The 25,394-nt window shown below is 52.4% G+C and overlaps 1 protein-coding gene and 2 long non-coding RNA genes across 6 annotated transcripts in view; 1 reads left to right on the forward strand and 2 right to left on the reverse strand.

The window, feature by feature from the left end:
• Positions 1-19,654, forward strand: part of Mindy4 (MINDY lysine 48 deubiquitinase 4) — a 109,763-nt gene extending 90,109 nt beyond the window's left edge. For 2 of the 4 annotated variants that reach the window (XR_006847612.2, XR_009225086.1), the window contains 4 exons: positions 1,147-1,210; positions 4,317-4,478; positions 9,726-10,737; positions 19,224-19,654. Coding sequence is in view for 2 of the 4 variants with exons in the window: in XM_046426028.2 (XP_046281984.1) it covers positions 1,147-1,210; positions 4,317-4,478; positions 9,726-9,906; positions 10,665-10,737; positions 19,224-19,272 (529 nt within the window). In the remaining 2 variants the exon portion in view is untranslated. Of the gene's footprint in view, positions 1-1,146; positions 1,211-4,316; positions 4,479-9,725; positions 10,738-19,223 lie in introns of those variants that run through there. The other 2 variants (XM_046426028.2, XM_046426029.2) reach the window with 2 other exon arrangements.
• Positions 10,399-14,817, reverse strand: LOC124080168 (uncharacterized). Its single transcript, XR_009225088.1, has 2 exons — positions 11,981-14,817; positions 10,399-11,855 (listed from the first exon to the last, which is right to left on the reverse strand). It is a non-coding gene; the product is annotated as an uncharacterized LOC124080168 (long non-coding RNA).
• On the reverse strand, positions 17,286-25,392 carry LOC131423472 (uncharacterized). The gene is made up of 2 exons (XR_009225087.1): positions 24,938-25,392; positions 17,286-17,648 (listed from the first exon to the last, which is right to left on the reverse strand). It is a non-coding gene; the product is annotated as an uncharacterized LOC131423472 (long non-coding RNA).
• Positions 25,393-25,394: the final 2 nt, after the last annotated feature.

Below are 25,394 nucleotides of genomic sequence, written 5' to 3' on the forward strand. Positions count from 1 at the left end.
TCTGTGGTACCGGGGATTGAACTCAGGGGCCCTTAACCTCTGAGCCACATCCCCAGCCCTTTTTTATATTTTATTTTGAGACAGGGTCTCATTGAGTAGCTTAGGGACTCACTAAGTTGCTGAGGCTAGCCTCAAACTTGCAATCTTCCTGCCTCAGCATCCCGAGCTGCTGGGGTTACAGGCGTGTGCCACCGCACCTGGCAGCCAGCCTCTTTTTGAAGCCCCCATTATCTCCCTGGGTCTTGTGGAATGATGCCTGCGTGGTACTCGGTACGGGAGCTGTAGCACCGTTGTTTTGGAATCTGAGAAGGCTGTATTGGTCTATTTTCTATCGCCAGGAACGCCATCCCGCAGACTGTGGAAGTTTTAATGAGAAGAGGTTTATTTTGATTGATGGTTCTGAAGGTCCAAGGTTGAGGGCCACATCTGATGTCAGCCTCCTTGCTGGCAGAGTCTTGAGGAGGTGCAGGGCATCACGTGGCAAGAGACAGGGAACGTGTGCCTGTCTCTTCAGGTCTCCCTCCTCATATAATCTCCAAGATTCAATTGTGGTGGCTCCACCCCATGACCTTACCTAATCCTCATCTCCTCCCAGAAGCCCAGCCTCTAAATCATAGCTGAATTAAGTCTCTACCCTCTTAATATAAAAGGGAAATTAAAGGTCAACACAGAAACCCACGGGGGACACACTCAAGCCATAACCAAATCATCACAGAGCATTCGAGTCTGTTCCTTCCTCTTCACAGATGGGCGACTGGGGCTCAGAGATGGGAGAGGTTGCCCCCACCCCTACTGTTAATAGCAGTAGTTGGGATGTGAAGGCAGGATGTTGGATTCCCAGCACAAGGGACTTTCTGCTGTATCAGTCTTCTCTCGCCATCCTCTGGTGTGGCCAGAGGCCTGGGGAGGCCAGAATGGAAGTCGTTACCCAGGGAACGGGGTGATTGTGGCTCAAGAAGGCCTGGGTTTGAGCCCAAATTTCTTTGGAGCAGGGGCCACCTCTGTAGACAACGCTGAACACAAGATACGCAGGTTCCCACCCAATCTGGAACCCTCGGCCTGGGGCCTACGGGGAACACCCGATCACCCAGTGAGGTTTGCCCTGGAGGCTTGGGTCAAACAGAGGCTCCTTTCTGTGTTTTCCAGGGTTCGCCAGGACTTTGATGTTCCCACCACCCACCTGATTGGAGCACATGGATACTGCACACAGGTCAGGGGAACTGTGGGGCCCAGGGGCAGCCTGGAGGTGGTTCTTCTTCCTCTATCCGTCTCTCCTTTATCCCTACTGATACCCTCCCAGTGCTTTGGTGTGCCGACCTCTGCTGGGCTTCCTGGTCATGGAGACTTGGAAAGAGAGCTCAGCTTAGCTTCTCTTTGGGGAGTACTTGCTGTGCTGTAATCTGTGTGCTTGGACCCACGCAGAAGAGGTGGGATGGAGATCCAAGTGCTGCCCTGCCCAGAGCCCAGGCCACAGGGAGCAGTGCCCCTGGCATAAGCTGAGGACCCTGGCTCCAGATGGGGAGACAGCAGCAATGACACCCTTTATGTTTCTACAGGGTGTTGTCTTCATGACTACCCTTCCAGCTGCATTTCTACAAAGGGACCCCCAGGAGGTCTTGACGGGGTGCAGGAGAGACCCTGAGCACAGTTGCTTGTCCTGGATCCTCTCAGTCACTCACATGATACCAGGAAAGGAAACAGCTCCAGATCCAGTCATGTGAGCAGGAAGACTGGCAGCTAAATCCCAACCCTAATTTCTATCTGTGCTTTTTTCTGCATGGCGAGGGCTCCCACAGTGGCCACATGGACCACAGGGACCTCTGACTCTCAGTTCACACAGATTCAGCTGGATCTTCCAATCCGGCTGAAGACCCAGTTGTCCTGGGGTCCTGACTCACTCGTGCCCAGCTCTGGAACTGTGCCTGGTCACTATGCAGGTGCAAGCTTGGGGCTATGGTTTGTCAGTCAGCCACAGAGGGATGGGGTTGGCTGTTGTCCTCCTTTCTGGGAGAAGGTCTCAGGGGACAGGCTGCTTGGGGTAGCCCCACTCTCCCTCTGAGTGCTTTTCTACTCCATGGGAACTTCTCTTTGCAGAGGGCAGAGAGTGATGTTGGCCACAGGTGGGTGGCCATCACGTGTTGGCAGAGGATGCCAGACCAGAGTCTGGGGCTGGGTTCAAGGACTGTTTTCTGTTACACTCACCATATGAGCTGGGACATCTTCTTCCCCACCCCAAGCTGCTTAAGCTTTGACGTGCACACGAACCCTCGAGGGTCCTATTGTAGAGCAGGCTTGGATTCAGAGCATCTGGGCTTGGGCCTGAGGCTCTGGATTTCTAATAGGCTGCCCCAGTGCCCATGGAAAGGCAATGCTGCCGGTTCACAGACCACATTTTGAATAGTAAGGAAGTAGATGGGGAGTGGGAGATGCCCAGTGCTCCTTTCTTCCCATCTCAGGAAGGCTTTCTGCTAGGTGGAAGGTTCTGGACACACCCTTGATTAAGGAGCAGGGCCCTTTTTTCCTGTTGAAAACCAGATGGAAAAAACTTGAACCTGCCTGATCAAGGCTGTACCCTTCTGCCCCTGAGGTGCAGTATCTTAGAACAGATATTTCCTCCAAATTCTTTTCTCATTTCCTCTGCTAGGTCACAATGAGGCCCCTTCGTATCTCTGTCCAATGAGGACTCCCTCAGTGGCCATCAACCAAGACCTCTTTTACTGTCACTGGGGCAGGGGTGTTGGTGTTAACAGAGGGATTTATTAACCCCGGACGTTGTTTTCACAATTCAGGGGAAAACACTTTCATAAACTCTGCCATTTAGGAAAGGGCGGCCGTGGCCATTCCCACGAGCAGCGAGAGGGCTGCCTGCCCGCTTGATTCATGGGCGGTGCCAGCCCTGGTGGAGGTGGGTGAGACTGAGACCTGCCTGCCCAAGTGCTGGGGCAGCTTGCTGGACTCCTTCCCCAGGGGGCAGTGGGCCCTTGGAGGCCACCACCCTGCATCTTGAATGCATGTCCAGGCAGGGGCCTTCATGAGTGTAACGAGGGGTGGGGACAACTGAAGGGAAACCAGACAGATGTTCAGAGCCAACAGATGTGGGTGGAGGTTCAGTCCTGGCGCCCACTGTGTGTGACCAGGGCAAGTCCTTCTGCATCTGTGAGCCTCGGTTTCTCCATTTCTAAGAGGAGGTTGGACAAGGAGGCCATTGCATAAAGAAGGTCCCTTCCAGCCACAGTGATCCACCCTGGTGCAGGGGACACAGGCTGAAGGAGACTGCAAGAGAAACAGCGCTCCTGCTGCAGGTCCTAAGGTCATGTGCTTGTTGCCGGGCTGGATTGAGGCATTAGTGATGGGGCCACCGAGTACATAATACCCAAGGCAAGGTGAAGATGGGCTTCCCGCTGCCCCCTGCTTCTGCTCTTCCTGCCCCTGAGACATCTTGCCCTGCCCTCTCACCTCCACTGAGACCTTGCTGTTCCTGGTAGATTCAAATAAGCCTGGAGTGCAGGTGGCCCTGCAGCACTGTTTTATTTATTTATTTATTTATTTATTTTTGTATATTTTTAAATTTAGAGATAGGGTCTCACTGAGTTGCTTAGCGCCTCGCTTTTGCTGAGGCTGGCTTTGAACTCACGATCCTTCTGCCTCAGCCTCCCGAGCTGCTGGGATTAAAGACTTACCCTACCGTGCCTGGCAGTTTCCTGGTTTTACGTATGGCTCTGCTTCTGGAAGATGCTGTTGTTGGGGGAAGCTGGGTGAAGGGCACGAGGAACTCTATGAACTCTTTTTATGACTTCTATTGAGTCTAAAGTTATTTCAAAATCTAAAAGTCTATTTAAAAATTAACATCCCAGAAGTCAGTCTACAAAGCCACTTTTACTCTGTCATGTGGCCTTGTGTCCTGTCCATCTGGGCCCTGGAGTGCTCTACATGCACATTTTTTTAATAGCCCCAGTCACATTCTGTGTCATGCTTCAATCCCATGGGGACACACCTAACCCCCACCCCAGTCTGGACTGAGAATGGAGTCATGTCTTACCCTCCTGAAGTTCTCTCCAATGGTGTGGGTACTAGAACAGGGTCCTGTGTACAGTGGTGCTCAATGAATGCTTAGGGAATAAAAGTTGATGAGTGCCTGAGTCACTTAGATGAGCAAAGATGGCAACTTTCCCTGCAGGGCCTGCCTCTGATTTCCATCTCTCTCTCCTTGCTTGCTTTCCTTCTCCACCCCCACCCCCTTTTTTTTTTCCTTTTTCCTAGTCTCCCCTCCACAGCTGATTCAGAGACTTGACGTGGCTTCCCCTTCTCATCAACAGGAACTTGTCAATCTGCTCCTGACTGGGAGAGCCGTGTCCAATGTTTTCAACGACGTGGTGGAGCTGGATTCTGGGAACGGGAACATCACCCTCCTCCGGGGCATTACAGCACGTAGCGATATTGGCTTCTTGTCCCTCTTTGAGCACTACAACGTGTGCCAGGTACCCACACACTCATGTTCTCCAGACCCTGGGGAGCCTCGCTCCCTAGAACTGACAAGAAAAGAGCTCAATGGCAGGGAAGGAAAGCAGGACTGCCCTTCCCAGAGTGGCTGGAATTCAGGTCCAGCCTGAGTCACCAAGGATCTGGGAAGACGTGCAGTTTCCCTGCTGTCCAGTAAAGCACGCAATTCAGACCCAAAGCCAGTTGATGCTGAGTTCTGAGGAAGACTGTCTGGAAAGTACCTCTAGGAATTTATAGTGTGATTGTGGGTTGGCCTTGGCTGCCTCTGGGCCGTGTGTGTGTGTGTGTGTGCGTGTGTGTGTGTGTGTTTATGCGTGTGCACATGCACCATAGGAATGGGGGATAGGAACTTGAGGTCTGAGGCCTTGTATTACTTTCTTAGGGTTGTCACAACAAGATGCCACAAACTGGGTGGCCGAAGCAACAGAAATTCATTCTCTTACAGTTCTGGATGCCGTAGGCCTGAGATCAAGGTGTCTGCAGAGCAGGGCTCCCTCTGAAACCCAAAGGGAGACTTGAACCTTGTCTCTTGAAGTTTGGGGTGTTTTTTTGGCAATCCTTGGTGTTCCTTGGCTTACAGATGAATCACCTCAGTCCCTGACTCTGCTGTTCCACAGTGGCTTTCTCCCTGTGTGTCTAAGATTCTCCTAAGGACCTCAGTTGGATTAAGGGCCTACCCTCCTATAGGAGAACCTCATCTTAACTAATCCCATTGGCAGTGATGCTATATGCAAATAAAATCCCATTCAGAGGTCTCAAGTATCTTCTGGGGAACACTATTCAACCTCTAAGAGGCCTCACTGGGTCTCCCTGCCTCCTATCTCACTGAAGCCAGGGTCTCAGGTGCAGTTGGACAGTGTGTGATGACTGTACCCTCCAGGGAATGTGGACAGGGGCTGAGGAGGGCTGGCCGGGGGTTCACTGACCCTACCTGCTTGTCCCAGCTGCCATATAACCTTCTTTGAGCCCTGCTTTTCGTGACTGTTCTGTGGTGGATTATATGGGAGCATTGTCCTGAGGGTGGCAGGAGCTCTGCCTCTGCCTGCAGGTTCTTGGAGGGCTGAGCTAGGTCTCATGCATCATGTGTCCCAGAACCAGGACACAGAGACCCTCCTGATGGGAGCATCTGGAGAATGCTGGGAGGATGGATTTACCAGGTGGGAGGGGACCAGATTTTCATCCCACCCCCCTGCATAGCCACAGGTTCAGGTGTGCTGTCCCTTACTAATGAACCACGTGGTGCCACACTCTCCCCTTTCTGGGTGACATTCCCCAGCTCACAGAATGCAGAATTGTGGGATCAACCAAAGGCTGGGGGGAGAGCAAGGTGGCTCCTCCTGATTGTGCTGGTGTCGGGAGGGAGGCCAGGAATGTGGCCACGCGGCTAGTGAGGAGTGCCAGGGTGCAGGAGCATCAGACCCCGAGTGGACTCCCAAAATCTTCAGCCTGAAACTCTAAGAAAAGTGACCTTGGCCAGACTTGTGGACTCTCACCACAAGTCCTCATTTCATTCTTGCTGCTAGGGTGTTGGTTAAAAAATAAACTGCTTTCTTTGGGTCAATGGAGGGTAATTGATGGGACTCTCAGCCAAGATCATCCTTCCCCTACAAAATGGCGGAAGACATCCAGGCCCTCCAGCTCCCTTCCCTTTTTGGATTCCTAGGATCCACATAGACCCTTTGTTGTCCTTCCCTTGGCTGAGACTGGGAGTTTCATCTCCCTGCGTGAGAGGGTGTCTGGCAGACGTTGCTCAAGTCTGTCTGTGTGCGCCCTGGTCCAGCCACCAGTGCTGCTGGTCTGATACTGGTGACAGTCCGGCTGACTTCAGCTCCTGTCCCCACTCTTCCCAATCCTGTCCTTTTACGGAAGCCAGCGTGTCCTTTAAAAACATAGATCCAATCGTCTCGTTCCTTTCTCAACACTCTACCTCGGTTTCCCAATCCTCTGAGAATGTTATGAGCTCACTGTGTCCCCCTAAAACTGCCTAGTGAAATCCTCACCCCCAGGACCTTGGAATGTAACTGTCGGTGGAGACCGGGATGCAAGGCAGTGATTAAGTTAGAATGCGGTTCCTAGGATGGCCCTAATCCAAACGACGGGTGTCATCATAGGCAGAAGGGACTAGGACACTGAGGGAAGGCCTTGCAGAGACACAGGGAGAAGACAGCCATCTATGAGCCAAGGCAAGAGGCCTCCAGATCTAACTCAAATACCTCCTCCATCAGACTTCAGCCTCCTGAACTTGGAGAGAATAAATGTCCATTGCTGAAGCCGCCCCGTCTATGGTATTTGTTAGCCCAAGCTAACTGATACAGGGACTAAAATCCCAACATTCCCATGACCCTCACAGCCTATCCCTGCCTTCCTCTCACCTCACCCCATCGAACTCTGTCCCATGGGCACGGGCTTAGGCCACACTGCCCACCACCATCCCTGCTTCCTGGGTTCCTTCCTTCCCATTTCTGGGCCTTTGCACCTACTCTACCTTGCACCTGTCTTGCTTTTTCTGCTCTTCAAGTTTTTGGATTAAAAGTTACTTCCTAAAAGGAAGGGCTTTCCTTCCTTCAGCCTCACTCTGCCTGAATCAGGGTGTCTTCTCGTGCCCCCCACTCCGTGCACCTCTTGCCACTGTCATTCTCCATATCTCATTGCTTTTAGGAGGTAAACGTTCCCCATGTTAAGCATTTCTGAAATGATAATGTATTATTGCAATTGACAGCGTGCCAAGTGTGGTCAGCTTTCTGTCTTTCTTAGTGACACAAAAAACTGTGGCAATGCCGAGCATGGTGGCACACACCTGAAATCCCAGCGGCTCAGGAGGCTGAGGCAGGAGGATCACGAGTTCAAAGCCAGCCTCGGCAACTTAACAAGGCCCTAAGAAACTCAGTGAGACCCTGTCTCTACATAAAATATTTTTAAAAAGGGTTGGGGATGTGGCTAAGTGGTTAAATGCCCCTAGGTTCAATCCCTGGTACCAAAAAAAAAAAAAAAAAAGAAAAGAAAAGAAAGAAAGAAAGAAAGAAAATAAAAGTGGCCAATCTGGTGGAGTCATAGATTCAACGAGGTATATAGCACAAGCTCATTGTGGGTTAGATTATTTGATTCCTCTCTGTTATCCCCCTTAATCTGGTCAGTTCCACAAGGACAGGATTGTTCTTGTTTCCTTCCATGCTGTGTCCCCACTGCATAGCACAGTGCTGGGGATGAAAGTGTAGATCACAATGAGCAAGTGTCGCCCTTATGGACACAATGGTTATCCCTGCAGCCCACCTGGCTGTTGGTCACTCACAGCTTCTGCAGATTAAGACTTACCATTTGAAAGCAATCTCTGACTGTGCGCAGGCCCCTCCAGGGGGAAGACTGGACTATGCCGTGGGGAGTGTGGCCCCTTGCCCCAGCCTTTGGTTCCCTAAGAATGAGAAGGAAGCAGATTTCATCTCTGGAAAATGTTACCCACTTGGAAGGGACCTCCTGAATGAGAAAACTCATTGACAAACTCTTACCCTTAACCTTTTGACAATTATTTATTTGTGGCCAGCTGCCCTGGTGTCCTCAGTTGGAAAATTCAGCGGGGCTGATTGTGCAAGGGCCTGCTCCCTGCTTGGCTCGGGGCTCTTTTCCTGCCAGGAGGGAGCGCTGGATCCTGTCTTCCAGGCTCCCTGTTTGCGGGCAGTGCCAACTTTGGAAAACAGGACAGAAACCGAGTTGGTAGAGGGATTTGTGATTTCAGACATCTAATTCCCCCACACCCCACAAGGAGCAAGCCCTGAAGTCACTTGAGGGCCCAGTTGGTGAGGGGGGAAGGGATACTTGGACAATAAGAAAGTGAGGAGCACATTGTGAAAGATGGCCCTCCTGCCCTCTGGAGGAAGCCACTTTAATGGACAAGTCTCACTGGGACATTCTGAGCATGGCTTCTCTGCCCCTGCCACCTCTAGCCCAGAGTCACCTCTGAGTAGGGGCTGCCCAGCCACTCTTCTGTGTCAGGCCCTGGAGAAATTATGCCTTTCTCTTCACTGGAAAAATAATTCCCATTCTTTCCTTAATCCACAGGCAGCGGCTGTAAATACCTGAGCATGCAAACATCTCCCTGGGGCCCGTGGGGATTAGGCCTGAACCAGCCTGGACCGTGGCGTACACATGGAGGAATGAACCCGGGCCCCTGGTGGGGAAAGGCGCTGCCCAGGGGACTCACAGGGAACAGGGAGAGAGCTTGAGGGGCAAAGCTGACCAGGCCCTTGGGGGCCTCTCCCCTTTGCAGGGAAAATGGTGGCATTGCGTTGCAGGACCTGCTGCCTGCTCTGTTTTCTCTGCCATGAGATTCCCTGGCTTGGAACTTTTTAGAGAATCCCTCACCTGAAGGAAGTTTCCACTCCTTATTCTGGAACTAACCCAACCTCATCTTTCTTGCTCCTGTACTGAAGCAAGGAAGTGTCCCCCCTGTACCTCCGGTTTCTCTGGCCGTTCGTTCTTGGCATCGCCCACAGACTGATCACCCAGCCCCTTCCCTCCCGACTCCTGCGGCTCCCAGTTCTTCCTGTCTTTGAGGCACAGTTCGAGTTCAAGTCCCATCTTGCTCAGAAGAACCCTCGTTCATCAAACCACTCACACCTGGGCCCTTGCTGCTAGGGTATCATCTGGCAGGCTGGTGGGTGGGTGAGGCATCACGAGGCAGGGGATGCACTGTGGTGCTGTGGCCCAGGAATCTGGTTGCCAGGTGATGGGCCCCTGGGATCTGCAAGGAGGAAGTGATCACTGCCCCCTGATTGGGTAGTTTGGGTGATACAGGCTCTCCAAGGAGAAGAGAGCTGTAGATGATGGATAGAGAATGTGAAGGCATGGGGGCTTGGTTAGCAAGAGAAGCCTGGCAAGAATTGGTTAGGAAGTCATTGCCATGGTCCAGTGAGGCAGGGGAGTGGACCTGGAGAGGAGAGGTGGGAGCGAGGGAACTAAAAGATGCAGCATGGGCATCACCCTGAACTACTGGACATGGGGGGGGGCGAGGAAGGGATGATGCCCCTGTTTCAGGTCTGTGAGCCGCCATGCTGGGGGGTGGGGCAGCTCTGGGCAACTGACCAGTGGTGCTACTAGCAGGAATGGCTCCCAGCAGAGCACACATACAGGATTGGGCCTCTCTGAGGTCCATCCTGCCCTGGTTTGGATTAAGAAGCCCCAGCTCCTCTCTCTGGGGATGGCAGGTTCCATCAGGCCTCTCCCTTCTCCAGGTTGGCTGCTTCCTGAAGACCCCACGGTTCCCCATCTGGGTAGTGTGCAGCGAGAGCCACTTCAGCGTCCTCTTCAGCCTGCAGATGGAGCTCCTGTCTGACTGGAAGGCCGAGCGGCACTTTGACCTGTACTATTATGACGGCCTGGCCAACCAGCAGGAGCAGATCCGGCTGACCATCGGTGCGACACCCCCCAACCTGTACCCTAAAGGAGCTTCAAGACCCCTCACAGACACCAGACTTCACATCCCCCCTCAGGATGCTCGAGGACAGTGTAGACTTGGGTGCCAGGACTGGGTGATCAGAGAACAGATCTTAGCAGGGCCCCTCCAGCTGGAGGGATCCAGGGATGACCTTGACCCTTGATAGCATCAAGCATGTAAGGTGAAGTGGAGGCCACATGGGAAGAGCCCCAAACACTTTGCTGACAAGTCTGGATTTATTCTTCAGGCAAGAGGGAGCCATAGGAGGTTTTGTTTGTTTGTTTTTTTTTTGTTTTGTTTTGTTTTTAAGGGAGAGAGAGAATATGAATCTTTCTTTGTAGATGGCTACAACACAATGCCTTTATTTTTATGTGGTGCTGAGAATCGAACCTGGGTCCTGCCCGTCCTAGGCGAGCGCTCTACCGCTGAGCCACAATTCCAGCCCCCATAGGAGGTTTTAGAGCAGGGCATGATTGGATCAGATGTATTTTTATTAAGAAGATTTTGGTAGCTGAAGTAAGGCACAAAACTGGGATAGAGACTGGACAATGAGAGGCCTGTGAGTTGTCCAGGTAAGAATTTAGGGCCAGCCATGAAGGTGGATCCAGTTGGAATGGAGATGAAGGCATAGGTACTCAGAGGGTCAGGTCCCAAGAAAGTTGTCAACGCTGACCACAGGTTAAATGCAGAGCCCTGGAGTGACATGACTATGCCTCTCTTTCTCCCTCCTCCCCAGATACCACCCAGACCAGCCCCGAGGACAGCCACAATGACTTTGTCCCTCCCCTGGAGCTCTGCATCAGAACCAAGTGAGTCGGGCATGGCTCTGCCTTTTGAGCCTCTTCCTGAATGACCGGGAGGTGTGGTGGTTGGGTGCGTCAGGCCTGCAGGAAAGGAGGAAGGATTTCCAGATGGTTCCAGGCCAGAGGACTGGGGTAGGTGAGACCACTGCAGGCTGGAGAGACCCAGTGTTCTGGGGCTCAGGCGTAACCAGATGTCTTCCCTTGTCACCATGGCCCAAGTGGAGACATAAGTGACTTGCACGTCCCCATGGTGGGATTCCAGAGCCTCCCTTGAGCAGCCACTTGGCCTGACGAGTGCTGTCAGGCCTGAAGGAGGAGGGAGAGCTGTTCACTGGGCTGGAGCTGGAGGCTGAATCCAAAGTGGAAGGGGGGATGGCAGGGGCTGGTCCAGGCAGGGTGTGGCAGGAGGTGGCCTGGAGCAGGAGCACCCTCTGCTCCAGGAGGGGGTGGAGAGACAGCCTTGGCCACCATGAACACTGAGCAGAGGTGCTCCTAGCTCAGAGGCAACTAAACTAGGGACTCCTCCACCCAGCCCTCCTGCATTTAAGGGGAGGGGAGGGGAAGGCCTAGTTCATGGGGCCCGGTGGAGGCCATGTTCCCTTCCCTCATGAGTTCTCTGAGGGGCCCCAGGGCTGGGGCAGTGCTCTGGAGGGGCCCATGGGTTGTAGCTGTGGGGAACCCCCAGCTCTCTGTGGGTGGCAGGCCCTTGTCAAAGCCTGGGGGTAATGACAGGAGGCCTCAGTGTGCAGAGGGGAGAGCAGCTGGGAGGGAGGAGGTGTGGACGCTAGCTAGGTCCTTCTTCTAGGGAAGCAGCAGACACTGCAGTGGTGATGAGGTCTGGAGCCAGGCTGCCTGGGTCGGACCCCTGGCTCTGCAGCTTGCCGGAGGGGCGCTGTTGACTTCACCTCTCTGTACCTTGCTTTGTCCTCTGTCACATCACTAATGCCCTCTAACGTTCACTCTCAATAGGATTGTCTTAGCCACTCATGATTCAGTGTGGCCTCACGTGGAAACTCCGTTTTCCTGTGACATTGGGGGTGGGGGGTGAGGACACCACCCAGGCCCTGAGCTTCTGACTGCCTGAGGTCCCGATGGCACACCTGCAGCCCAGGGTCTCCGCCCACCTGTGAGAAAGAGAGAGAATGCCACGTGCTCAGGGGAAGTCAGGAAGGGGAAGTGGGAGGGATGCCCCCGTCCATCTGTCCGCTGGTGCCCGTCCCCCACTGGGCCAGGGACACAGCATTCTTACAGGGTCATGTGCCGGAGCTTCTTTCATCAGAGGATTAAGGGCGCACGCAGGTCACTGTCCTTTCATGTACAAAGCCACTCATTCAGGGTGATGAGAGAAGGGGAAAGGAGATGACCCTGGCCTGGGCACCTTGTACAGAACAGCACAGGAGGCCACAGAACACTCTTCCTGCAGGGGGGACTCAGGGTTCAAATTGCATCCTGGTCATAGCCTCTGCCACCTCCGGACTCTTGGGGCCATTGATGGAGCCTCCATCTGACTGTGTCTCTCTACCCCTCCCATGGCACACCAGCCCCTCCATTGCCTTTCTGGGAAGTAACTCTTCTTTTGCCAAAGGCCGTTCCACTACGTGACCACCTGAGTACCCCCCAGTATGGGCCCTGATTGGATTTCTTAGGCTCAGCCCTAATTGGTATTCATTTGAGAATGACTCGGGGTGGTGCCTGTCCCAGATGAAAGGTGGCATGATGTGGAGCTCAGGCCAAGCTCAGAGGATGGGCATGGGCCTTTTCTGTCACCTGCCTCTCTCCTAGGACTTCTTCCCTTCCCACACCAAACTCACCATTGCCCTGTCCCGGTTGACAGATGGGGAAGTTGGAGAGGCTGCTAGCATCAGGGAGTGAGCCTGGGCCTGGGAATGGATGGTTCAGGCTGCAGCTTGGCTCTGCCCTCACCTCTGCTCACAGTCATGGGCTTGGACAAGGTAGAGCTTGGCATCTCTTCCAGAAATGTTTACCAATTCGCATCACAGAGGCAAAATAACCCTATTTATGTAGCACAGAGTTAGGGACACCAGGTCTGGAGACTCTAGTTGTTCCAGACCCCACCCAGCTCCAGGGTGGAACCTAATATCCATTGATGACTCTCCAATTGGAAAGTCTTGCTCCTGAGCAAGGTCTTCAAGCTTCAGAGTCAGCAGAATTCTCTGGAGAATGAGTAAAAACACAGATCTCTGGGCCCTCCAGTGTCTGGCTTGCATGACATACTAGGCCAGGGGAACCTTCTTCCCAATACCAGTTTTCTTCCTGTTTTACGTCCCCATTGTGACCCGCCATGATGGATCCACTGGGCCATGATGAGATCTTTCCTTTTTTTTCCTAGTAATTCCTAGAAAATTTCCTAGTAATTCCTAGAAACACTGAGTGGTGAGTGAAGAGTGGGTTCCTGGGTCCCCTGCCCCTCTACCCATCAGATAACATGCTGCTATGATGGAAGACAGCAGGCTGGGTCTTCTGGAATCTTATTCCGAAGGGGTATATTACAAAGCCTTTGAGTTTTGTTTTCATCCCAGATTCTCAAATTGCTCAAAGGAGAAATTGGGGAAAGTGTCTCCTATGTCACTGTGAGGACCTGCTGGAATGGGTCTTGTCTTTGGGGCTGGCTGGAGGGACTCCTGCTGCCTGTAGGCAAACCCACCCCACAAAGTGGGTATACGTGGTGCCATGCTTTTGCTCAGTATCTCTAAGGCCAGCATCTGAAAGCTCATGGCTGTCCTATCTGTCCTGCTGATGGGTTGGGTAGACAGACAGACCACCTGGTGGGCCGATAGGTTCCTCCTCCTGTTACTTCAGCCCTGGGAACCTCTAGGTTGGAAGAAATGGCTGGATAAGAATTGATTCCTGCTCTTGGAGGATTCATAGTTAAATGGAAGTTAAGTTCAACATCAGTTCTGCTCTAATCCAGAGGAAGATGCACCACCCACTCTTAAACCCAGCTCTGCTGCCCTGCAAAAAGCCCCGACTCACAAATGACCCAAAAGAATACATCACCCAGCTGGCCATCTAGCAACTTCCTGGAATCTACAGAAATGTCCTTGGATACCCTCTGATATAGACAGAGAAGTGGGGTCTCCAGAATGGAGGTCTGTGTCCCAGCCACACTTCAATCATGAACAACTCAGTGTCCCAGCCCAGTGGAAGGTCACTGAGCGGGCAGTGTGTCCTCCCACCACCTGGCTCTGTTGCCATGGAGACATTGCACAAGCCCAGACTGCTGTGTTTGCCTTCGGAGAAGAGCATCCTAATTAGAACCATCCCTGGGTTCCCATGCTGTCGCTGCTCTTTGGCATGATGCATGTCTCCACCTCAGAAAGTCTCGTTATCTTTGCTGTGTCTGGAATGTGGGACATTGCTGTCCCCTCCACCTGCTGTTCTCCAACCATGACAGCAAACCTGACTCATTTAGGGTCATTTCCAAACAAGACAACACGGTGACCTCTCTCATGCTTCCATCCTCTCTGGAGTGAGAGAAAATGAAATAATTGTCAGCTGTCCAGAGAGAAAAGGAAAGAACTCACAACTGGGCTGGGGCTGGAGCCCACATGTGTCTCTCTGGAGGCTCAGACATGAAATTGAAAATGGAATTGCAGCTGGAATCCATGCCCTTGAGGGCCTGGGGCAGAGCACCCACCTCCGTCAGTGGCCCCTCCACCCACTGAGGAGCCCTGGCTTCTATCTTCATGGTGACACCCTTGCCTGAGTCCCTGTTCACAGCACCTCTAACCCATAGGAGGGACACTCCCTGGGGTTCCCACTGCTCCATTGTCACACCAAGTACCATCTGATACCCTGCTGCCTGCACATATCCACCCTGCCCTGTTTCCTGGCCTCAGTTTTCCCACCTGTCAGTCATGTCAGAATCCCTTCCCGGAGCTGTTATGAGGTTGAGGGAAGAACTCTAGAAGCAGTCCCTCTCCTTTGGAGACCACAAGGGGCTCTGCACATGTCAGGGAGGCAGAAAGATCAGGTAGTGGTAAGTAGGGCAAGGACCTGGGAAGAGGCGAGAGCAGGGGACAAGGGAGTTGGCAGTGGGCCGTGGGTAGGGTTTTGTGAGCACTTAGATCAAAGGGAAGGAGAGTGAAGTGAATGAAGACCCAGGTTCCCTGGTGGGTGCCGTGGGGGGCAGTGGGCTGCAGAGCAGGTGTCCAAGAGGAACAGCGGGTATGGATGGGGCATCCTTGTGCCATAGTAGCCCTGGGATGGGGGAGACCAGCTCTGTCCTGGGTCTGATCCTGGGGAAAAGGGGTCCCCAGGTAACCTGGCAGCCAGAGGAATTCTCAATTTGATCCTGCAAGGGAGCAGGTTGGGGAGGAGGATGGCCGTTCCAGGCAGAGGGTGGAGCGTAGGCCAAGGTTCACAGGTGAGCAATAGCCCAAGTAGCTCATTCTAGAACCTTCTTTGGTTTCAAATGGCTAAAGCACAGGAATATAAACTTGCACACAGGCCTTGTATCTCCATCAGTCAGGAGCTTTGAAAGCAGGCCTGCTCTCTCCTTGTGGATCTTATTAGGTATCTTTCCCCCAGTGAAATCCATCAGTTTTATCAATACTGAGAATCTGTGAGGGCAGGTAACGAATCCTCTGTTTGGAGGATTAACCCTGGGAAGGAAAGGGCCTCATTTGTAGCCACGATATGACCCTCTCTGTGATGCTGGGTCCACCTAAGCTCCAGGGACCGTGACATTTCCACCAAACTCAACCTTGAAGCAGGTGGTCCTCAACAGAGTGATTTGGCAAAGTTTGGGGGTGTTTTTGTAGTTGTCACATCCAGGGACAATGCATGGACTGATCCCCACAATAAAGAATTGTCCAGCTCAGATGCTCAAAGTGCCGAGGTTGAGAAACCCTGCTCTAAGCTGTCATGCTGTCAGCCACCTCCAGAATTAGCGCTGGTGAGCGAGCCCTGGCTCTGATTCTGCCTCTTCCGCTGTGCGCGCAGACTCCTTTCCTCCCCCTTCTCCATCATCCCTGATTGCTGTTGGTTGCATAGGAAGAGCTTTTCTTCCTTGTCCTTGTCATTGATTCACAGACATTCAGAACAACATCTGCCGTATCTCAGCCCTTTCAATTTTTAAAGACGTCTTTGATTTTCCGCTATCATTGCAAACTGCTTCTCTCTAGTGCTATTTCCTGCCTTTACACCTGTTGGCTAGGCTGGGAAGATTAGTTACCTCTGTAAACAGTCTCAAAACCAAATACAAATCCAACAGTCTGACAGTCAGGCTTAGTGACTGATGTGACATGAATGTTTTCTAGGGGTAGATAAGTATAACTCACCCTGCAGTCATACTTATAACTGCACATTTTGCCAAGATCCAAGAGGTTTAAGGACTCTTGGGAGGAACTTGGGTTTGCCTGCAGAGTGGGTAGGGATGGAGGGCGATATCAGTGAGGACCCTGAGGACAAGGCTGAAGGCAAGAATGTCATTCTCCTTTCTGCGTCCCTTCTGTCACCCTCTGGGGATCTAGATTCAGGAGTGTTCCTAGAGCCTGAGTCTTCTATGCTTACTTACAAATCTTAATTGAACAATAAAAGCTTTCTAATGATATACTTCAAAACTGCAAAGACAATCAACAGGAACAGTTGAACAACTGAACGTCTCAAATAGCAGGGTGGAATCCATTAAACCCTGCATTATGTTGCTGTAGATGGCTGAAGTACCATTAAAACAGATGTAAGAGATCAGCCCAGTCCTCAGGAACCTGAGGATCAGCATGAAGCCTTCCCTGGCTGTCTTACCTCTGGTACCTGCTCAGTTGTGCAAGTCAGAGCAGTGGCCATTGTCCCTGCTAGGTGGACTCATATTAACTCCCCTGGAACATCATCAGACTCCAACCCCAGGTAGCACCAGCAGCAGGCATTTACCACCCAGAAGCAGTCTCACTTTTCCAAGCCATGTCAAGTTGTCTCCAAATACAGTCCCAGGGTCTCTTCTTCAGGCAGTGAAGATGAATGCTCTGATGCATAGCTCAGCCCCAAAGTACCTGATAGATTCCTCTGGATCTGTCTGACACGTGCAGAAGCTCAAGAACTAGTCTAAAGCACCTGGAGACCACACAGTCTCTTAATTCTGCCTGAGAAAGAAAAGAGAAGGGAATTCAATGGAAGACTAGGTTATGTGATAAAGATGGAGGATGTTGAGTCTATGATGAATCATTACTAATAGTCATTCTTTGGTGTCTACAGAGGTTCAGTTCCAGGACCCCTTGAGGATACCAAAATCAAAGGATGCTGGAGTCCTTTCTAAAAACTGATAAAGTATTTGTATACACATCCTCCTGTATCCTTTAAATCATCTTTAGGTGACTTATAATACTAATACAATGTTAATGCCATTTATATAGTTGTCATATTGTACTGTTTATGTATTAATTAAAAGATAAAGAAAGGTTTGTACATGCAAGGAAAAATGCAGTTTCCTTCCTTCCTTCCTTCCTTCCTTCCTTTCTTCCTTCCTTCCTTCCTTCCTTTCCTCCTCCTCCTCCTCCTTCTTCTTTTATTTAGGTACCAGGAATTGAACCCAGGAGCACTTAACCACTGAGCCACAACGTCAGCCCTTTTTATTTTTCATTTTGAGACAGAATAATTCTAACTTGTTTAGGATCTTGCTAAGTTGCTGAGGCTGGCTTTTGAACTTGGGATCCTCCTGCCTCAGCCTCCCAAACCACTGTGATTACAGGCATGTGCCAGCTGTTTTTTTCTTTCTTTTTTTTCTTTTTCTTCCCTCTTCTTCCACTCCTCCTCCTCCTCCTCCTCTTCTTCTCCTCCTTCTTCTTCTCTTTCCCACCCCTTCTCCTCTTTCTTTGATCCTGGTTGGTTGAATCTGCGGATATGGAAACTGTGGATGAAGAAGACAACTGCACTGTCCCCGCCCAGTGCTCTCAGGCATTCTGTTGGGAAACACAACAGTGTGACAGTGTTACTTAGAGAGAACCTGCTTGCTCCCTGACTGCAGTTTCATTCTTAGGGACACTAAACTGCTGGCAGCTAAACTTTTCCAGGCAGGTATACAATTTCATAATTTCAGTAAGAGAGATGGCTTTCCTTTCTTCCTTCTCCATGGTGGTTAGGATTTTTACTTTAATCCTGATAGCTAGTTCTGCACAGGTGCCTCTACTGGGCCACTATTCAGCACCACTAGAAAGCAGCTGGGTCCAGATGTACACAGATCACTTACATCAGCTGAGGCCAGAGTGCCAGGCACCAAGTCACTCCTGTAGCAGGAATGAATGAGTCACCTGCCCTCTGTCTTCTTCATCACTCCCCAAGGTCCTGGGTGTATTTTAGGTTTTGAAAGCAACATTTCAGCTCCTTCCCCAAGATCTACACTTTAGAAAGCATTTATAAATCCCAGTCTCCCACTTGGAAGCCCAGCACTGCTGTGGAGCTATGCAACCTTGGTGGCCTGGTTCATACAGTCTTAGGTTCTGCATATATAGAAAATACCCAAAACCAGACTGACATAAATTCTCCATCTGCTGGAAATATGATTCTTCTTGAGTTATTTCAGAAGATCAGCATCACGAATTAAAATCAAGTGTTAGGAAATTTTATTCTCTCCTCTATAATAATTTTTATGTTGGAACTGAACTACTATTAACTTGTTTATCACCCTGGACTCTAGTTTAATTCTACTTGGTGCTTCTTAGGCTTCATAAAGCACATTTAAAAAAAAAATCTGTTATGTTCCTGTGGTGCTCCTCACCCTTCCCAAGCTTCCTGTGGCTCTTAGAGGAACTTCCAGAATCCTTACAAGGCTCTGCTGGGTCCCCGGTCCCCTCTTAGACCTCTCTCCCATCTCTCTGGGTTTCGGTCACTGGGACCCTCCTGTACTTTGGACATCCCAGGCTACCTCCATATCTAAGTCTGCACAGGTGCCTCTACTGGGTCACCATCTGGCACCACTGGAAAGCAGCTGGGTCCAGATGTGCACGGATCACATCAGCAGAGGCCAGAGTGCCAGGCACCAAGTCAGCCGTAGCAGGAATGAATGAGTCACTTGCCCTCTGTCTTTTCCATTGCTCCCCAGGGTCCCAGGTGTATGGGTGTATGTGTGCTTTGTAAAGGTATGGGGGGTGCCGGCCGTAGCACACCCCTGTAATCCCAATGGCTTGCCTATAATCCCAGTGGCTCGGGAGGCTGAGGCAGGAGGATCACGGGTTCAAAGCCAGCCTCAGCAACAAGGAGGCACTAAGCAACTCAGTGAGACCCTGTCTCTAAATAAAATACAAAAAAGGGCTGCGGATGTGGCTCAGTGGTCAAGTGCCTCTGAGTTCAATCCCCAGTATCCCGCCCCCCCAAAAAAAAGAACCCAGTAAGGGTATATGGGCTGTGCGTGAGTGTGGAGGGGCGAGGTGGGCAGGGTGGAACTGGAAGTTCTGAAAGCCTCTAAGACAAAACAGGACAGGGCTCCTGCCAGGGGCCCTGCATCTCTAACTCTCTTTCTCTGATTGATCCGTCTGTAGGTGGAAGGGGGCATCCGTGGACTGGAACGGCTCAGAGCCCATCCTGTGACCCTTGGATGCATCTAAATCCTGTGGCTCCACTGCTCATCACTGGGGTGACTCCTGAGACCTACCTGGGCCTCAGCGGCAAGTCTCTGAGAAGAGCGTCACCCCCACCCAGGCCAGCATGGCTATGGAAGCCTACAGGGCCTCTTGCCCCTTCTGTGAAGGGCTGCCCAGGACTGTGAGACAGGACAGTGTGCTGCTGAGTTACCTCCCAGCTGACTGTGACTGCCAAGGACAGGAAGGAGGCCACCAGTGGCTCCGCTGCCTTTTCACTCCTCTCTGGTTTCCCACTGGGTCACCCCTTGCCAAGGCCTCTGATGAGGGTGGCTCTGGGGACCCTGGTTATTTCTGGTAATTGGTTTTCTATAAAGCAAGTATCCAGCCCATGCAGAGGGCCAAGACTCCTCTATTCTGTGCGTGTGAAGGGAGCACAAGGTCGGGCTGTGATCCTCATGGGGATGGGAGGGAATGGTGGAGGCCCTCCTGGGTATCGTCTCCTATCAGAATTCTCTAGGATGGGCAATGCCCTCTGCTCCAAGCTGTCCAGTCTGCTCTCTCCTGTCTTCCTCTTCATCAACACAGGTCCAAGGCATCAGGCTACATAGACTGTGCTGCCAGGAACGGCCTAGACCCCAGGGACCCCATTCCAGGGCATATCTAGATAGTCCAAGAGGCTCCATGAGGATGGGTGGGCCTGGGGAGGCTGGGCCTGGTCTAGTGGATGTGGGAAAAAGAGCTGTCCAGGGAGGGGTCCGTGGAGCTAATGGGATGGGGACACTCAGAGGAACCGGGTGTGGTCCCCTATGTGGCTATAGGGAAACCTGTTGGGGCAGAACTGATTGAGTGTGTGGGTAAGGAGAGTTTGGAGCCCCTCACATTCCAGAGCAAAGATGGAGTGGCTGGATGGGAAGAATGCCATCCTCGCTAGTGAAGAGAAGCAGTTGGGTCTGAGCCTTGTTATTCCATGTATATCCCAAGGGCTTCACAGAGGAATGTGAGAGAATGTAGAACTGCAATGGGAGACTGGCAAGGAAGCTGGGGGACAGAGAGGGTCGAGTTGTGTCAGAACCAGAGTCAGGCACTGCTCTGTGACGGCTCATAAGAACCGGGTGGAGTTAAGGGGCCCAGAGGCACAGCACAAGCCCCCAGGAGTTCCTGTCACATGGCTGTCCTCTTGAGAAACTAGGAACAACATAATGACAAAGCCCGCCTGGAGCCGCCCCATCCCTGTATCTGACCCTGTCTGAGCCCAGCGAGCACCTTAGCCGTCTCTCTGGGCCATGCAGAGGTAGGTGTTTCCACATGGGGACCAGGAGGCACATTCCTACTGTCTGCTGTGGCCCAGAGAGAGGGCTAGGAGAGTTGCGAACATTGGACAGCAGCCTGTCCCCAGCCTCTGTGTGCCCTGACGGGGCTTAGGACACAGGCTGGTCTGGGGCTGTGTCCCTCTGCAGTGCTGGCTAAAAGGAGACCCCTTTGATTTGGGGAGCCAGGAATGAGACTGGCGTTTGGTGGTGACAGCTACAGAGTTTGTCTTGTGTTCCTGTGGATGGGGCACGTGCTGTGGCCTGGCTGTCAGTCTTTGGGGAGAGGCAGGGAGGGGGTCAGCCAGGCCAAAAGGAAGTGGGAGGGCCGGGACGGCTTTGTTCAGGCTGTGCAGAGGCCCCAGAGGGGTTTGCTATGTAAACGGCAGCAGCTATTCCCAGCAGGTTTCCAGCAGAAATGCTTCCTATATGTCCCCGCAGTGTTTGTGCCATTATTTTCCTTGGCCAGGGATGGGCCGCTCCAGCTGAGCACCCGGGCTCAGGAAGCCAATTTCCCTGCGGCCGTCTTATTTATCGACCTGGGGAGGAGAAGTGTGTCTTTTCAATGAAACTCACTTAACCTCCTGGCCAGGGTCTCCTTGGCAGGGCTACAGAAAACAAACTGTTCCCAGCATTGCTTGAAAAGTTCAGTTGCAACAAAGTACAAAGCAATGACTTTTCTAGAAGCCTACATGCAGGTGTGCTAAAGCGTGCCGTGTGCCCCCTGGAATGGAAAGTAAGCAGAGCCTAGCACCTCCTTCTAGAAGCTACAACGAATCCATAGTATCACTACCAAACACGCAGGTACATGCCCACCCCTCCTCACCTCTAGGCATGCTCTATTTGGGGTGTATTATTTTCTAGGGACATTGTGAGTAGGCTTTGGAGGGGCAGATTATATTAAAATCTTTGCATTCATGGACATATTCATTAAAGGTCCATAGCCTCCATTTTGGCCTTGAACTTGGAATTAGAGGATCCAGCTACCCTCCAAAAATGTTAAGAACCATATCCTAGAGTTGATTGGCTTTCCAAGGGCCAGTCCCAGGCTCAGCTACTCCATCTCTACCGCCCACGCACTAGGGACCAGTGTATTGAACATGCTGACCTCAGAGTACCACCAGAAAGTGGTTTTATTCTAATTACTGCCCAATGTATTCTCTCTTTCTCTTCACTGTTTCTTGGTCTCTGGAAGGTTATATAGCAGGCCATCATGAACAGTAAGGGACCCGTCTACCTGACATTTAACTCCAAACTCTCCTCAATATGAAGCTCTCCCTCACCCTGTGGCAGTCATCTGGGACAGGAAGTTGTGGCTGCTTGGACACTTTCTCGCCTTGCCCCAGGATTCCTCCCAGATCCCCAGCAGCCTCTAATAAAGACAAAGCACCAGATCCTGGGAGCTTCCTGCGGGGAAAAAGGTCAAGGAAGAAGTTTTCACCTGGGTGGTGCAGCTGTACTGGGTGCTACCCTGTGTCTGCTGGCACGCACATAAACAGTGCTGCTTCCATTTTTTCTAAAGGGACCTTCCATGCTAGGGATCTCTCTTGAGCCGGGGCACAGGGGTCATCTTCCATCTGCTGCTTATGGTAGATTCTCTGCAAGGGACAGCCTCCTGTCTATCCTCTTTGTAAGACACCCAAGTCTCCCTTCTGCAGGACCCACATTTGGACCATGCAAAGCCCTGGCACATCTCTGATCCCTGCACTCTGTAGGCTGGACCCTGTTGTATGCTAGGTGCCTGTCAGGAGCAGCGCCATCTTGGCTTCTCCCCTCACCCTTTCCCAGATGAGGCAGCCACCATTTTTGCAAGAACATCTCACATTTCATGGGAGCTCAGTTAAGTTTCCAAGCAATTCTCTTGAAGCTTCCCTCACTTGGCTTTAGGAGGTGAGATGTACCTCCCTTGTCCCCATAGCTGGAGAAGGGGCCCAACACACCGAGGCTTCTCTCCAGAGAATTCCTCACTAGCTGCAGGCCCTGCCAGCCAATAGTGTCTTCACCTTCCTCATGGCTGGGAGGTGTTATACACAGAGCCAGCACAGGCAAGAAGAGGAGTTTCCAGAAGAAAGACAAATATTCCCTGGAGGTCAGAGCTGGGCCAGGGCTTAGGGGATGTCCCAAGACAGGGGTGCATTCAGATTCCACCTTACTGCTCCCCAGAGTCTGCAAGTCTGAGCTCCAGGGGAAGACAGGGACAGAGGCAGGACCCAGACCATCCACAGCACCAGCCCTGGAGGAAGGGCTGTGGGGTCCCAGGCTCTAGTGAGGGCTGGGGAGTGAAGGGATGTGGCTACCACAGGTCCTCAGCTCTGCAAGCAGGTGATGGTGCTGGAAGACCCTTCTAGTCTGCTCTGCACTCTAGTTTCACCAAAGTGTGGTCCTTAGAGCAGCAGCAGCATCACTGCCTAGAGCTTCTTAAAAAGGCAGCCTCTCAGGCTCCACCCCGGGGCCTAGGGAGTCAGAATTGGCATTTTAACAAAATCAGTTGAATTAGGGTCAAGCTTAAGAAACTCGGCTCTAGGGCTTGTGATTTTCATGAAGTACAGCAGGACGCACCAGAGAGGTGCCTTGTAGGCACGCCAGCAAGAAGCCACACCAAGAGCAGGGGGTCGGGACTAGCTAGATCCACCACTTCTACTGCGTGGCCTTGAGTACTCCAAGGAAGCTCCTCCCGGCCTCGGTCACCTCATCTGTAAGGACGCAACCTCACAGGGTTGTCGTAAGGATGAAGTGAGTTAATACATTATGAAGCGCTTAGCGCAAGGCCTGGCATGTCACAAGGACTCAATAAATGTTTGCTGTCAGTCTTTCCAGTGGGGGTGGAAACTCCTTGGCAGAGGTTGCATCTAGTCTGGCCCTTGAAGGACAAGTGGAGAACTGGAGAGAAGAACAGTCCAGTGGGAAGGAACAGTGAGAGCGGAGAGGTGATGTCCATGATGTCTGCGAATCTCATCCTGGGAGAGCAGAGACTGGGAGACTTGGAGGACCAGGAGTCGGGCAGAGGGCAGATGCAGGGCCTAGATGGTGGATGGGAGTGGAACGTTTTCTAGAGAGGAGACCTGTTCATAGCTCTGCTTCAGACCTGGCAGAGGAGGGACACACAGGGGCAGAGTCAGGGAGTGGATTGAGGGGCTACTGTGTCCACCCAGGAAGGCAGCATAAGGTGACAAGTGGGGAAAGGATGCAAGAGAAAAATGGCCCATGGCCTTTGCCACCCTGTGGATGATCCTTACAAGGCCACGGAGACCTTAGAGCATCCAAAACATTGCCGGAGGCCATCAGGCTGCCAAGTCTCTTTGCAGGTATTTCTCTCCGCTTACCAGAGTCCTCCCTACTCCGGAATCATGCCCTAACCCTCATGGGGCTGTGGGAGCTGAAGTTACCAGGCAAAAATGCCAGGCATTTGTGATAATGGAGATTGCTTAATGCAGACTCCAGGGTGAGGGGGTGGGCTGGCTGGAAGGCGGGCAGTGGGCAGGCAGACTGCCCATAGCCAGGCAGAACCCTGCCGGGGTCTGCGTAGTAGGCAGGTATGTCTGCACTTAGCAGCCTCTTAGGCACACAGAGGGCTCAGGACCCCACCAAGCAGGCTGGTAGCTCCGGGGTTCCTGAAACCTGAAGGCTGCCTTTCCCTTCATGCTCCTCATGGTGTTTTATTCCACTCCCTGCCCGCATACGCAGTTACCCATTCTGTATCCTCCTCCAAGGAAGTCACCGAAGGCCTTATCTACAGATGGGGAAACTGAGGCCCAAGCAGAAATTCCTACTTAAGAGCCCTCCTGGAGCATTTTTCTTTCACTGGGGTCTTTTGGAAACCCATCTACCACACGGTCTTTGGACCTGAGGGATAAATCTGGTGGGGGACCAGAGGTGGCTGCCAGTCCTTCTTCCTGCTTCTGCTGCAGCCGTACTTGGGCTACACCCACCCCAGATCACAGCAGCGGCTTCCCTAGCGGGTGCTTTGCTGCTGAAGGCTTCCTTGGTGTTCTCGGATGCCCCTGCCCTCTGGCTCCCACGTCCATCCCACAGGCCCAGCTGCGAGCCCCTCCTTCGGGAAGTCCTCCCGGATCACTCCGCCACAAAGCTAAGCTCCACCCTCAGAGCGCCTACAGGATGGTTGGCTCCTCTAGCAGCATGGCAGATCCTGGTTGGTGGGTGTTGACCTCCGGTCACAGACGCCCCCTGTTGTCACACATACACCAACACACAGGCACACACCTCTGTACAGCAGTTTCCTTCTTCCTGGGCTCAGGGATCCTCCCTCCCCCCTCCCCTCAGGTACCTGTCCCACCTGGGATGAAGCCCAAGGTTCACACTGCCTCCTGGAAGGAAGCCCCTCCCCTGCCCTGTCCCACTGCCCACCTCCAGGCTGACAGCCTCAGTCCCTGAGTGTCTGTGGGAGGCGCTGCCTGAGGTCTCCAAACCGTTGGTTCCGGGTGTGGTTTTGAGATTAAACCTGGCGCCTTTCCTGTGGCCCTTGATAAGGGTGATCCTGGGTGCTTATCAGGCGTTTTCCGTTTTAGGGCCTTTTGACGTCTGTCAAAAGACCCTCCCTGTTGCGGAGCCTTCAGAGTTCTCAGTGATAAGCGCAGCAGTCGGCCACCTCCCTGTGGCCCGCTCCCTCTGGGGATACTTGAGACACTTGTTGTCAACACCATCCCCGGGGACCTGCCCTCTCTGCCCCAGCGCAGGCACTGAGCCTGGGGTACTATTAATGATTACATCAGGACAGTTGTGTAAACAGCAACTCGGTGCCTGGGAACCCGAGTCTAAAGAAGGATTGTTCAAGTATTGATTGGCCTCCCAGCCCCCTGTCCCA

This window comes from Marmota monax, unplaced genomic scaffold (assembly GCF_021218885.2).
Source record: "Marmota monax isolate L192 unplaced genomic scaffold, Marmota_monax_Labrador192_F-V1.1 WCK01_AAM20220418_F8-fsc00133, whole genome shotgun sequence".
Classification (NCBI taxonomy): domain Eukaryota; kingdom Metazoa; phylum Chordata; class Mammalia; order Rodentia; family Sciuridae; genus Marmota; species Marmota monax.